The sequence below is a fragment of the Fusarium graminearum genome, chromosome 3, assembly GCF_000240135.3.
Source record: "Fusarium graminearum PH-1 chromosome 3, whole genome shotgun sequence".
Lineage (NCBI taxonomy): Eukaryota > Fungi > Ascomycota > Sordariomycetes > Hypocreales > Nectriaceae > Fusarium > Fusarium graminearum.
The window spans coordinates 7537248-7550837 of NC_026476.1; the positions used below are offsets into that span (position 1 = coordinate 7537248).

The window sequence follows — 13590 nt, forward strand, 5'->3', positions numbered from 1 at the left end:
TTTCAAGAATGCTTGAATGTAGGCGCTCTCTTCTGGAGGAATGACTGAATGCCCTCCTGGAAATCGTTTAGGCCGAAAGTCGAGTAGTACAGGGCCTTTTCATGGGTCATGCCAGCGCTCAGGGTGCTGTTTTCCACTTTGTACAGGGAACCACCAAGTTAGCGAAAATGGATCAACACAACCACGACACAACATCAACGTACCTGTCAACACAGCTTGCTTCGCCGTCTTGATGACTGGACCAGAGAGCCTTGCAATCTTTTCGGCAAGGGCTGTTGCGGAAGACAACACATCCGCCTTGGGGAAAACCTTGGTTACCACTCCAAGCCGCTCGAATTCTGCGCCGCTGGCAGGTTCGCCGGTGAGGACGAATTCCATTGCCTAGATGAGGAGGTAGTTAGTTATCATCACATGTCGATTGAGCAGTATTGTTATGCAAGGTGGCCTGACAATGCACCATTCCAGACATAAAGAGGGTGTAGGGACTAACCTTGTGCTTGCCAAGAGCACGAGCCAGGCGCTGTGTACCCCCGGCTCCAGGGATCGTTCCAATCTTTACCTCGGGAAGACCAAACATGGCATCTTCGGCGGCGTAGATGATGTCGCACTGCAGATGGTGATAAGCATAACAGGTACACATATGGAAAAGGAATCAAGACTTACTGCAAGCGAAATCTCAAAACCACCGCCAAGCTATAATACGTATCTCATTAGCATTTGCCAAGGCGGCAGATAGGCAATTACGTACCGCATAGCCTACAACAGCAGCGATGATGGGCTTGGTGAATCGATCAAGAGCATCTGTGAGGTCCTTGAGAAAGGCAATCTGATGAGCTTTGGAAGTGGAAAGCTCAACAAGCTCATTGAGATCCATTCCAGCTATAATGTTGACCGTTAGCAACCGTTGATCTCGATCACTGGTGCAACGGCTTTCCAACAGTGGTGCTGATCTTCAGGAACTTACCGCAGAAATGGCCCTCTGGTCCACCAGTCAGAACAACGGCGCGGACAGTATCCACTGAGTCGAGGTAGGCCAAAGTGGCCACCATCTCATCAATTGTCTTTTGCGCAAACGCATTGCGCTTTGCAGGTCTGTTGAACTGAATGGTTGCAACACCTGTTTCCTCGTTGACTGAGAGCTTGAGGTCTGTAAGATTGTCCATTGTGAAATGATTTTGGTATGATGTGATGTTAGACGTAGAGTATTGAATAGTCAGAAAAAAGAAATATGGTGATGATGATGCAAGAGTGTTTTGTTTCTGAGACAAGAGACCAAGTTTATGTTTAACTTCAACTTCAACCATAGACTCATGAAGCGCGTGATTTTGTCATAACCGCATAAAAAGGAAAACTGTCGAGTTTCAACCAAGTGGAGAGAGACGCTGTCACAGGTTGCGGAACGGTCGTTTCGGCATTTGAGGTAGGCGAGTTGGTCGATCCCTTTCATGTCAACGGTTTTGTTTGCCGTTTTGGTGACGCCAGCTTGATTACCATTTCCTGAGTCATATCAGTGTGTTTCCTACCAAAACGGCAGCTCGTCATAAAGCTACACATCACAACTGACAGCGTTTGTACCCGGACTTGGTTAGACATGGATGGCATGCATCGTTTCAAGGACCCCTGCACTAGTATCCGCTCCGAACGGTACGCTAAACCATTTCCTTTCTTGTCCACTGACAGCAGCGGAATTCTTTTCCACTGACAGCAGTGGAATTCTTGTCTACTGACAGCAGTGGAATTCTTGTCTACTGACAGAAGTGGAATTCTTGTCTACTGACAGAAGTGGAATTCTTTTCCACTGACAGCAGTGGAATTGCAACCCTTCTTTTACTCCGTCTCGTTTTGGGACGATAGAAAAATTCAATCAATGGGATTTCTGATTGGACAATTTCCCCTGATGGAGAAACTCCTAAGGTTGGCGGGATACGACAGCTTCTAACCCTGGCTTTCTAGGTTCTAGACTAGCTGAGGTCGGCGGCTGTGTTTTCCTCTTGGGGCATGACAAGACACGGAGGTCTATGCATATCGTTCCAAAAGATCTGACTAATGCAACCTTGTTCTTTAATACCCACTAGGTAAATACAGAGAGGGTTAATACGATGAGTTATTCTCAGGGCTGTGACGCAGGGCAGTTGATGTACGAATCGACCTCAGGGATGACAGAGTCCACTTCTGCGCAAGCGACGAAACATCAGAATGCAACAAGAAGCTTCCTGCACCGAAACAGTGCCTCGGAACGGAGTGGACAGCGGTAATTTTTCCAGTTCGGACAATGAATCTCGTTTCCCCAACGCGGGCACCCTCCGTGGCAAGAATAGATCCGTTGTCTGGGGTTTATTACTTAAATGGTTCTCCCCATTGTCCAAAGACGTTTGTTTGCTCGCGATGTTTGTGGTGTGATGTGTCTGTCGATCTTGTAATACTCCCCCTCATACCTAATACCGACCATTCACCATGTCTTCTTTCTCTTTTAGCTCCCTCGAGAGTCTCTCCCTGGCGGATAGAGTATTGTTCAACAAGTTCAGCAAGGGCGCCGAGTGTCCCATCCCGTACGATGTCGCACACCACGCGTTCGAGGCGGTTGCGCAGGCGCATCCCGACCTTACAGCGGTTCGACACTACGATGGAAGCACAATCACATATGCTGAACTCGACCGACGAGCGAATATGCTCGCCAATGAGCTCATCCACACATACGGTTTGAGGATAGGTGATCGTGTAGTGTTGGTCTACTCACGATGTATCGAGATGGTGGTCTTCATCATGGCTGTCCTCAAGGCTGGTGGACAGTACGTGCCATTGGATGGCGGTATCGTCACAGATGATACTCTGGGCTTTGACATTGCCGACTCTGACGCTCCAGTTGTTCTGTGCCTTCCCAAATTCTTCGAAAAAGTTGTCCGAAGTGTTCCAGATGATAGACGGAACATGGTCAACGTCGTTGATCTTGACTCCACTTCACCTCTTTGGAAGATGGGAAACCCATCAAATCCCATGGTTGAGGTCAACACTGACGATGGCGCATACGTCATCTACACATCCGGCACTACCGGTCGACCCAAGGGTGTTGATGTGCGCCACAGAGGTGTTACCAACACCCTCTTGGCAGAGCCTTCCAAGCTTGGCATCCGACCTGGAAGGAATGTGGCACAGCAGCTCAATGTTGCCTTTGATATGTGTAAGTTCATCTCACCAAGCACAGTGACATGGCTAATCAACGGAAACAGGCGCATGGGAAATTCTTGGTACCATGATGAACGGCGGCACACTCCACATCCGAGGCAGCGGTCTCCAGCCCTGGACGGAATGTCTCCAACGCTGCGACACCATCATCGCCACACCCTCCGTCGTCCTCAAGTACATGCCCAACGTCGAAGACTTCCCCAACGTCGACACCATCGCCGTCGGTGGTGAGCCTTGTCCCTTGGCTCTGGCTGAGAAGTGGGCTCCTCACATCAACTTCTGGAATGTTTGCGGACCTACAGAGATCAGCATGCTCAACACGTGCCATCTTCACCAACCCGGTATTCCATTGTCTATTGGAAAGCCCAACCCCAACACAAACGTTTACATCTTGGATGACAATGAGAACCCTGTTCCCGTCGGTCAGCCTGGTGTCATGTGGGCGGGAGGTCCTGGTGTGTCGGCGGGTTACATCAATCTTCCCGAACTAACAGCTACACGATACAAGCTGGATAAGTTTACCAATGACGGGTAAGATAGACACTTGAATCTATCAATCCAAGCTAACGTTATACAGAACCATGATGTTCAACACTGGCGATCTCGCTCAGTGGCTTGAAGACGGCAGCCTTCTTCCCCTCGGTCGCAAAGACGACCAAGTTAAGATCCAAGGTTTCCGTGTCGAACTCGACGGTGTCTCACGATCCATCGAAACCACTCCCGGCGTCATCAAGGGCTGCGCTCTCAAGATTGAGAACGCTCTCTGGGGATTTTACTCTTCAGATGTTCAGATCGACGAGAACCAGCTGAAAGCCGCCGTTGGCAAGTCGCAGCCATTCTACGCCGTGCCATCAGTTTGGAAGCATCTGCCTGTTCTTGAGCTCACGCCCAACGGAAAGGTCGACAAGCGTGCTCTGATGAAGATTGCTACTGAGGGCGCATTGATGGACTCTCTAGGTCTCACCGTTGCGAAGCCTAGACCTCAGACCTTGTGGCCTTCTGGAGATCGTATGATGTCGATGACGAGTTCGACTGATGGAACAGTTGTTGGCGCAGACAACAACGTTATGCGAGATCTCGAGAAGGACGAAAAGCCGTTGGTGGATGAGTATAACGAAGAAGAGTTCCCTCTCCCTGAGAAGAACGGCGTCCACGGATGGCGATGGCTGCGACACACAGCCTTCTCAGCATACCGCAAGCTCTTTGGCTTCATCTTTGTCACAAACCTAACGATTCTCATCATTCTTCTGGTCAACAGTCGCGATAACGATTATTATCCCAAGCCCGCACACGTGGCCACGGCAGTTGCTTCGAACCTCCTCGCCGCAGTCCTCGTCCGCCAAGAGTACGTCGTCAACGCCATCTTCTTCACCTGTTCCCGCGTCCCGACCTCATTCCCGCTCTCCATCCGCCGTCACTTTGCCCGCGTGTACCACAACGGCGGAGTGCACTCTGGCTGCGCCGTCTCCGCCACGGCCTGGTGGTTCATGTACACCATCTCCGTCACGCGCGATTTCCTCTCCGAGAAGCACCCAGCACAGATCAAGTCAGTCGTTCTCGCTCTGACGTATATCATTCTAGGCTTCCTCTGCTTCATTCTTGGTATGGCGTGGCCGTCGATCCGCATGAAGATGCACGATCAGTTCGAGTGGACGCATCGGTTTGTCGGATGGACTTCTGTGGCTCTGGTGTGGGCGCACATTATTGTCTCAACGGCAGCTTCCACGACAGGACCGCTGGGGCCGGCGCTGGCGCAGAGTCCAACGATTTGGCTGCTGTCGCTCATCACATTGTGCATCGCTCTGCCCTGGACAAGGCTTCGACGTGTCAAAGTCGTGCCTGAGCCTTTGTCCAAGCATGCTGTTCGTCTTCACTTTGACTTTTCCACACCTCCACCTTGTTCATCTCGAGGTGTTCGCATCACCGATCGGCCGTTGGTAGAGTGGCACGCTTTTGCAGCTATTCCAGAGCCCAGTGGTAAGGGTTTCTCGATTGTCGTCTCCAAGGCTGGTGACTGGACGAAGCGCATCATCGAGAAGCCCCCGACATCCATCTGGACACGAGGAACGCCTGCCTCTGGTGTTCTTGCCATCGCTCCTCTGTTCAAGAAAGTTGTTCTCGTGGCCACTGGTTCAGGTATCGGACCTTGTTTGCCCGTCATTATGGAGCGACGCGTCCCGTGCAAGGTAGTCTGGTCAACAAAGAACCCTCTGTCGACATATGGCCAGGGTATCCTCGATACAATTTTGGCTTGTGATCCAGATGCCACTATCTGGGACACCGACGCGAAGGGTAGACCGGATATGGTGAAGTTGGCTTACCAGGCGTACAAGGAGAGTGGCGCTGAGTGTGTTTGTATTATTTCCAACAGATCCGTCACAGCCAAGGTGGTGTATGGGCTAGAGAGTCGTGGTATCCCGGCGTATGGTCCTATTCTTGATTCCTAAACATTGGAAATGTTTTCTCTTTGTCTTTTTTTTTCAGTACTGTACCAGCCAGCCATAGTTTTTTCGGGATGATGAGAATTCTCGTCAGCATGTATTTAGTTAGGATAATGTATATAAAGTAAGAAGCTGTTTAGCCATTTTGTCATTGTGCCTCTTTTGTGATCCGAATTGTGTCCGGTGAGATGATGCGGTACATTCCACAAGATCTGGTCGGCAACCCCATGGGGAATTGTGCTTAATTTCGCAACCATGTAGCGAGGGACCGATACTGGTGGAGAGTGGCAGAAGACTCTACATTCGAGTTAAGAGTACGGATATGTGATATAATTATAAAGTACCCTGACCGACGATTCAAGATAACCTCGACTGACTCAATTGCCGACTATATACATTTCTGAGGACTCTCTACCGAACCAGCATCATGACACGCGTGTTGATACCCAACATTTCCCAATGACATCTGAGGTCGATCATAATTCTAGAACAAACAACCTGGTATGTTGTCTGTGCGCTTTCCGCCCGATGCCCGCGAGTGTCTTGTTCAAAGTCGGTGACCAGTAACTCGTACCAATGACCAATCAACCAACACCAGCAAAGACTTGAGAGATTCAGATCTCGATGATATCCACTTCTTCTCTGACCGGTAGAGGTTATCGGCGCCACTTCTGCCGTGTCCGGGTTCCTCAACCGATCGGCGACTGTCAAAGATAGCGCGACCCGCCGAGCATCCCGTCCGCCTCGTGGGTCCAGCCGGCGCCGGCTGTCGGACCTCTCTTCCCCCTTAAGCTTAAGCCTGATGGGATTTTTCGTATAAACTCTCCCTTGTCGGTCCACAAAATAAAGTCAATTCTTTCTTCTTTCCCCAGAATCTTTATTTTTAATCTCATGCATTGAAAGATGAAGCAGACAATAGAGGACCCGTTCTTCGAAGCCGAGCCAACGGTTATCGAAGAGCTTAAGCAATGTATCCCCACAGCAGATGGATCATTAAGATATCTCAAGTCTCTATTTCCTTGCTTTGGATGGCTGCCTAGGTATAATTGGCGATGGCTTGTGGGTGATAGCATCGCTGGTCTTACTGTTGGCCTCGTCGTTATTCCTCAAGCTATGGCATATGCACTCTTAGCTACGCTACCGCCAGACTTTGGACTGTATACTTCTTTTGCTGGCGCAGCGACATATTGGCTTTTCGGTACTTCAAAAGATATAGTTATCGGAGTAAGTAGACCTTACCGCTTTGCTAACGTAGTGGCTGACTTGAACTTTCTTAGACAACGGCCATCGGCTCACTACTCGTCGGTGAGATCGTTACCCACGTCCACGAAGCGCGACCCGATACCTACACAAGCGTCGAGATTGCCAAAACATTATCATTCATGACTGGTATCATCCTATTTGCATTGGGTCTCCTACGTCTTGGATGGCTAGTCGAAGTCATTCCCTACATCCCGGTCTCAGCTTTCATCACGGCCGCCAGCATAATCATCATGTGCACCCAATTGCCAGTTCTCTTGGGTATTCCTGGAGTCAACACACGAGACGACCCGTACAGAGTACTCATATCGACAATGCGAAAACTGCCTGACGCACAACTTGATGCTGCGATTGGTATCACCTGTTTGGTGTTGCTGGAGTTGGCAAAATATGTTTTCACAAAGTTGGAGGCTCGTCAACCTGCTCGAAAGAAGCTCTGGTCTATCATGTCGTCTTTGCGCCTCACTTTTGCTATGCTGCTCTACACTCTCGTCAGCTATCTCGTCAACCGTAACTTGTCCGAGAAGGAGAGCAAGTTCAGAATTGTTGGCCATATCAATCAAGGTATGTTGATCCTCCATCCCGCCACTTCGATCATCCGCTAACAAAAACAGGGTTTATCCATGCTGGACCACCAGCCCTCAAGACAGACCTCATCGGCGCCATCTTACCTCAAAGTCCCATCATCTTGGTCATTCTTATCGTTGAGCACATCGCCATCGCCAAAAGCTTTGGTAAGAAGCTTGGATATGACGTGGTCCCATCACAAGAGATTATGGCCCAAGGCACAGCCAACATCCTTGGTCCGTTCCTAGGCGGCTACTCATGCACTGGTTCTTTCGGTGCATCAGCGGTGCTTTCCAAGGCGGGTGTCAGGACACCTCTGGCTGGACTTTTCAATGCTTTTATGTTGCTCCTGGCACTTTATGCTTTGACTGGAGTCTTTTACTTTATTCCGAGAGCGGCTTTGGCCGGACTGATCATTCATGCTGTTTTCAACCTCATCGCATCGCCTTCTACAGTCCGCAAGTATTGGCGTCTATCGCCATTTGAATGCTTGATCTGGGTTGTTGGCGTTGTCATGGCAGTATTTACTGGTCTTGAGCCTGCTATCTACACTACCACGGGTCTCTCGTTTCTGCTTCTACTTGTGCGCATCGCACGGACAAGAGGCGAGTTCCTGGGCAAGGTCGAGGTTGAACAGACTGGTGAGACGTCAGAAAACACAGACGACCCCAAGACGTCAGCTACCCGTGATGTTTATCTGAGTTTGGACCGAAACGATGCTTCTAACAGAGATATTTTGGTGGAAAGCCCCCATGGTGGTGTTCTCATCTATCATTTCCCCGAAGGGTTGAACTACCTCAACCAAGCGCAACATCTCAAGAATTTGACAGACTACGTCTACACACATACTAGACGCCCCGATGAAGAGCAGAAAGAAGATAAGGGCGAGGCTCTTTGGTGCGACACATCAGGGTTGTGCAAGCAGGACAACGACCTACCAGTGTTACGGGCCATCGTCATAGACTGCTCGACAATTAACAACATTGACATCACCAGCGTACAAGGCTTGGTAGATGTGCGAAATGCACTGGATCGATGGGCGAGTCCATCAACGATACAGTGGCACTTTGGCGGTTTGCACAATCGCTGGGCGCGACGGGCTCTGGCAGCCGTTGGGTTTGGGAAAAGCAGTACACAAGATGGTTACTCGTTCGGAAGTTGGGCAGCTGTTCATACAATAACTGCTTCCTTTGGTGAAGCAACTGAAGGCGACCACAGAAGAACGAGCACAGATGATGAGAACACAATTGGCACGCGACATGATAACCTCAGCGGCGAGAAGCGACTTTCCCCAGTGTTTGCACTGGACAGACCATTGTTCAATGCAGATCTCGGCGAAGCGGTGAGAGCGGCATTGGAGTACGCGCGTAAAAGCGAGTGCCGTTCTCATCTACAGACCGACACAGAAACTGAATGATAACCCTGCATATCAAATGCCTGACCACAAAACATTAATTAGACTCCGACTACCGAGCCGGCTCTTCTCCACTTGGGATCCGGGGGATAGTGGATATCGGTGACTTGATGGTGCCGGCTTTAATGGTGTTGGTATCGGGGACTAAAGAATTGAAACTGCATTTTGAGTTTAGTTATGGTTCCCACTTGGCGTTAGAAAAGCGGACATTTGATTAAGTCTAGACAGCGAAGAAGAGAATTAATAATTTACTAGAGTTTTATAGTCTCTGTTGTTTCTTAAGAGTAGCTTGGTTCTGTTTATTGAGACTCGGTCGTAGATTCAGACAAACAAATCACATCAGCAAAAATACAACCATGACAAGTCTACTAACAGGGGCTGTTTTTGGCTCTGGTCTTAGCCTCTCGGGCGTCGCAAACCCACAAGTCATCAGGGATCAGTTCAGCCTCTCCGACTTCCACATGCTCGCCACCTTTCTCACTGCATCCGCCACGAGTGCCGTCGTCTTTGCAGGCTACAACAACAACAAAACCGATAATAAAATACCAATCAAACTGCCTTCCAATCATGGCTGGCTCGGATCCTACGACGGTAACCTCATTGGAGGGGCTATACTCGGTCTGGGGATAAGCTTAACCGGAGCATGCCCTGGAACTGTCCTCGTCCAAGCCACAGCTGGTGTCGGACACAGCCGGTTGCTCGCGTGCACTTCTCTCCTTGCAGGGATCGCCTGGGTCAAGATAAAGCCCTTGGTGTCCCAGCCGCAGCCGCCGACGAGCCGCGCCGAGAATAACACAGTCATGCTTATTACCGGATGGTCGGCGAACAAAGTGCTTATCGGGTACGAAATTACCTTGCTTAGTATCCTGGCTGCGATATTGGTTACAGCGCCGCGCAGTGAGACATTGCTGCATCCGGTTGTCGGCGGTCTTCTTATCGGCGTTGGACAGCTCTCCTCTGTCCTCTTCACCAAAAGACCAGTTGGTGTGAGCGGTGCTTACGGAGAATTTGGAAGTGCCTTTTGGGACCTGGTCAGTGGGAAGACACTCAAGTCAATCCCCGAGAGCATTTTGTTCGCCGGCGGAGTTGTCGCGGGTTCTTGGTTGACCATAACTCAAGTCCCTGCCATTCGGGAGGCTATGGTTACCAGCCAGGAGCAGTCTTTGCCAAGTCTCATTATTGGAGGAGTCCTTTTGACATTCGGGGCGCGTATTGCTGGTGGATGTACGAGTGGGCATGGAATTAGTGGCATGGCAAGTATGGGAGTGAGCTCTTTCATCACGATTGTATCGATGTTTGGCGCTGGTGTGCTATTCAGAGCATTTTTTCCATAACAGATTTGTTTTTATATTTATACAGAACAGTTGAAGAATAGCTACCTAGATTAATAAATAGAGATAGATCTTATACAATGAAGTAGGTTTATTTAGGAATGCCATCGGCGAATGAACTTTGCGTGTTAGAATTGTACCAGATTTATTTACCGGCTGGAGAATACAGCACGTGCGAATAACTTCATTATTAGTACAAGACATTATTCTCACAGGAGTAACCATATTTGGCTCATGCATATCACATACTAACAAGGCCAATACCAAAACCAAACTGGGTCCATCCATGCATAATTTATTACAGCTAGCTAACTAGATATCGCCCAACACAATCATTTAATAGGTCAAAGAGAGTGAGTGGATAGTACATCTTATAGTACAGAGGTCGTAGAAGACATGACAATTAAACGAACAACACCATTTACCACGTCGGTGTAACCAAGGGAAGATGAAACATGCGCGATCCCGACGTACTCGGAGCAGGTAACTGTCCACCCCTAATGTTGACCTGCAACGAAGGATGAATCAGTCTCGGCGCCGCCAACGTCGCGTCTCGCTTCCTTCTCATCTCAACAAATTCATTCTCCTGTGTTCCATCCTTGAGATGCTTGTTATTCTTCTTGTGCTCCGCAACAGTAGCAAAGGGAAGCGGGGCATCTCGGCCTTCTGGTGGGTAGTCATGGCCTACCCAGATCTTGGTGTCTTCGGGAAGGGAGAGTAGTTTGCGACCTGATTTGAAGATGTCTTCGGCACTGCCGCCGGGAAAGTCTGCGCGGGCGGAACCTACATCGACGTTGAAAATCGAATCGCCGACAAAGACATTATCTGGAAGTTGTTAGTAATATGAAAGTATAACAATCGAACATGACTTACTGCCAATCCGATATCCCATGTGATCGGGTGTGTGTCCTGGTAAATGAACAGTCCGAGCAGTCAGGTTACCAATGGCAAACTCATCATTATCTTCCCAGAGCTTATCAAAGGCCGTCTCGTATTCTTGACTTGCGATGCCGTACTTCTCACCAAACAAGTGCTGCACTTGCTTAATACGACTCCCGATACCGATAGCTGGCTTGACGCTCTGGCTCCGAGCCAAGACGGACTGAATATATGATGCTGCAGTAAGATGATCCGCATGAGCATGGGTCTCAAGTATAATGTCAACTTGATAGCCCTCGTCTTTCACAATCTTGATGATCGCATCGGCTGAACCGGTTGATACTGCTATTTTGACAGGATCGTAGTCGAGGACAGGGTCGATGATGACTGCGTGCTTGGTGATGGGGTCGGCAACTATGTATTGCCATGTGCTTGTGGCAGTCTCAAAGAGTGAATGAATTGTTGGCTCGGACATGATTCTTGTGTGTGTTGCAAAGTAGGCGCGAGTTGGTGTTGTGTTTTGTGCCGGGTGTGTTCTTGATAGAGCAGGATGGTTTGACTTTGTTGTTAAACTCGATGTAAGTCTAGAGAGCTTAACTCCTGATGATATTGTTGTAGAGTCAATGATTCTCTGACTTTGTGTTGCTTTTGAACTGAAAGGCCTTGTGATAGATCGTGCTAGCGTGCTACTGCAACAAGGCAGCGCTTTTCTGACAGTAGTGGTGATCGACATATTTTAACAAGGATATCAAGACATATGAAACCGTCGGCATATCAATCTCGTAAGCACGCTAGAAGTATAACTTCCAATTTCTAGTGACCGAAGTCCGCATCATCCGGAAATTAGACTTTAGATATGTTTGCCACGATCGGGGTCTTGTTTAACTCCCGCGTTTAAGTCGCCGACAAAAGTGGAACATCGCCGACTCGGTGACTGACTAATTACCAGACGCCACGATGGTGTAAGAGGCTGCTGTTGACTGGCTTGAATTGGAAAAGAAGAAACGTCAAATCATGGGTCTCGTTCTTGATGAAATATTCCCCGGTTGTTCCGAAAGTCAATCGTTCGATAATCCTGAGCACGTCGCTACGGGCAACTTGGCAACGTAGTAACAAATAACTTGGGTATCAATTCAACGTAAAACTAAATCATGCTCCGCTAAACTATGCTAACGACTGATATCCTGCCGCCCCCTGATAAGCAGTCGAATCTTGAGGATGCTTTGGAGCAATGTCAATTGGCTTGGCCTCCTTATTCGTGCCAATCTGGTTGTACTTATGCTGACGACAACTAGCCACACCATGAAAGATGAGAGTCACGAATGAAAATATCCTAAAACATGTTAGGTCTGCATGTATTGAAACAGCATTTCAACTTACAAGCCAATGATGCCAAGCCCAAAGCAAATGGCAAAAACATATGTGTAGAAACGGCTCACAGCCATTAAGTTGTCAGGACACTTGTTTTTCTCGCAGTAATCAGAGCCATGAATCCATATGACGGCTGTCTGAGCACCCAAAACAGCAATTGAGGCGCCCCAGAGCAGAGCAAGGGCTCCATCAAGAGCAAAAGCTGCTCGGAAGCTGAAAAGACGGCTAAATGATAGGTGGGCGAAGGCACCCCATAGTGAGACCAGAAGAGTTGCTGAACTCTGTAAGATGAGGTGTTAGTAATTTTCAACAGTCGCGTAGATGTGAGAAACGTACAGCAACGATTAACAAACAGTTGGCTGGAAGGACTACAGCGTTGATTGTGAAGGATGTTACCACGATGGTGATGATGCTGAGAACGGCCTGGAAGATGCGGAGAATTGTGAAGCCGGTGGGGTACTGGGCCAAATCGGGGCGAGAAGAAGCCATGTTTAATAGTATTGATCGTAAAAATCAGATCTGGTATGAGAAATTAGTCTTTAGCGATCTGATGCTAGTTTTTAGATATACAAGATAAACAACTCTATTTTTCCCTCGATCAGCGAAGATATAACACTTCATATTTACTACAGAAATTTTCCTGCTGCCCAGTTTAATTTCTTAAAATATCGTGTCGTGTTACAGCCTCATCGCATCCTTCTGAGTGTCATCATGTCAGACAAACCCTAGTAACCCATATTTTGTCCGAAGCTCTTACCTCTTAGCGGACAGTCAGCCCAGTGAGTCCACTATCTTGTAGTGGAGCGAGTAAGATTAGCTGGCAAACTGCCAGCACCGAGGTCAAACTATCACGATGAGTTTTTCACTTGATGAGACATGTTGTAAATAACAGTTATACTACAGGATGAAATTTTGTCATGGTTGATACATAGCTAACCGAATATTTAAGTGATTAACTTTCTTTCTTGCAGTATTCTCACGACAACTGGGTCAGGCTTCATCCTGGTTCGACCCTGGGTCCTGTAAGCATGGCGGAGCAGCACAATCAGCCACAATAACTGGGCCATCAAAAGGAGAAATTATTTCCTCACCGCTTCTGTATCTAGTCAGTCAGCATTAACTACCATTTGAGAGATCTAATTTC

The 13590-nt window shown here is 48.6% G+C and overlaps 6 protein-coding genes across 6 annotated transcripts; 3 read left to right on the forward strand and 3 right to left on the reverse strand.

Moving 5' to 3' along the window:
* Nucleotides 1-2: 2 nt before the first annotated feature.
* Nucleotides 3-1163, reverse strand: FGSG_11295 (uncharacterized protein; the record flags this gene model as incomplete). Its single annotated transcript, XM_011327647.1, has 6 exons — nucleotides 3-136; nucleotides 204-381; nucleotides 491-607; nucleotides 664-693; nucleotides 749-879; nucleotides 965-1163. 6 exons carry the CDS (start codon nucleotides 1161-1163, stop codon nucleotides 3-5), a joined length of 789 nt encoding a protein of 262 aa, XP_011325949.1.
* A 1291-nt stretch (nucleotides 1164-2454) lies between these two features.
* On the forward strand, nucleotides 2455-5630 carry FGSG_11294 (uncharacterized protein; the record flags this gene model as incomplete). The annotated part of the gene is made up of 4 exons (XM_011327648.1): nucleotides 2455-3043; nucleotides 3110-3178; nucleotides 3228-3714; nucleotides 3761-5630. 4 exons carry the CDS (start codon nucleotides 2455-2457, stop codon nucleotides 5628-5630), a joined length of 3015 nt encoding a protein of 1004 aa, XP_011325950.1.
* An 897-nt stretch (nucleotides 5631-6527) lies between these two features.
* FGSG_11293 (uncharacterized protein) lies at nucleotides 6528-8868 on the forward strand (the record flags this gene model as incomplete). The annotated part of the gene is made up of 3 exons (XM_011327649.1): nucleotides 6528-6848; nucleotides 6902-7448; nucleotides 7499-8868. The coding sequence occupies 3 exons, from the start codon at nucleotides 6528-6530 to the stop codon at nucleotides 8866-8868; spliced, it is 2238 nt and encodes a 745-aa protein (XP_011325951.1).
* A 353-nt stretch (nucleotides 8869-9221) lies between these two features.
* On the forward strand, nucleotides 9222-10199 carry FGSG_11292 (uncharacterized protein; the record flags this gene model as incomplete). The annotated part of the gene is made up of 1 exon (XM_011327650.1): nucleotides 9222-10199. The coding sequence occupies one exon, from the start codon at nucleotides 9222-9224 to the stop codon at nucleotides 10197-10199; it is 978 nt and encodes a 325-aa protein (XP_011325952.1).
* Nucleotides 10200-10504: 305 nt separating this feature from the next.
* On the reverse strand, nucleotides 10505-11550 carry FGSG_11291 (uncharacterized protein; the record flags this gene model as incomplete). Its single annotated transcript, XM_011327651.1, has 2 exons — nucleotides 10505-11021; nucleotides 11070-11550. The coding sequence occupies 2 exons, from the start codon at nucleotides 11548-11550 to the stop codon at nucleotides 10618-10620; spliced, it is 885 nt and encodes a 294-aa protein (XP_011325953.1). The 3' UTR covers nucleotides 10505-10617.
* A 689-nt stretch (nucleotides 11551-12239) lies between these two features.
* Nucleotides 12240-12935, reverse strand: FGSG_11290 (uncharacterized protein; the record flags this gene model as incomplete). The annotated part of the gene is made up of 3 exons (XM_011327652.1): nucleotides 12240-12408; nucleotides 12456-12727; nucleotides 12783-12935. The coding sequence occupies 3 exons, from the start codon at nucleotides 12933-12935 to the stop codon at nucleotides 12240-12242; spliced, it is 594 nt and encodes a 197-aa protein (XP_011325954.1).
* Between the last annotated feature and the right edge of the window lie 655 nt (nucleotides 12936-13590).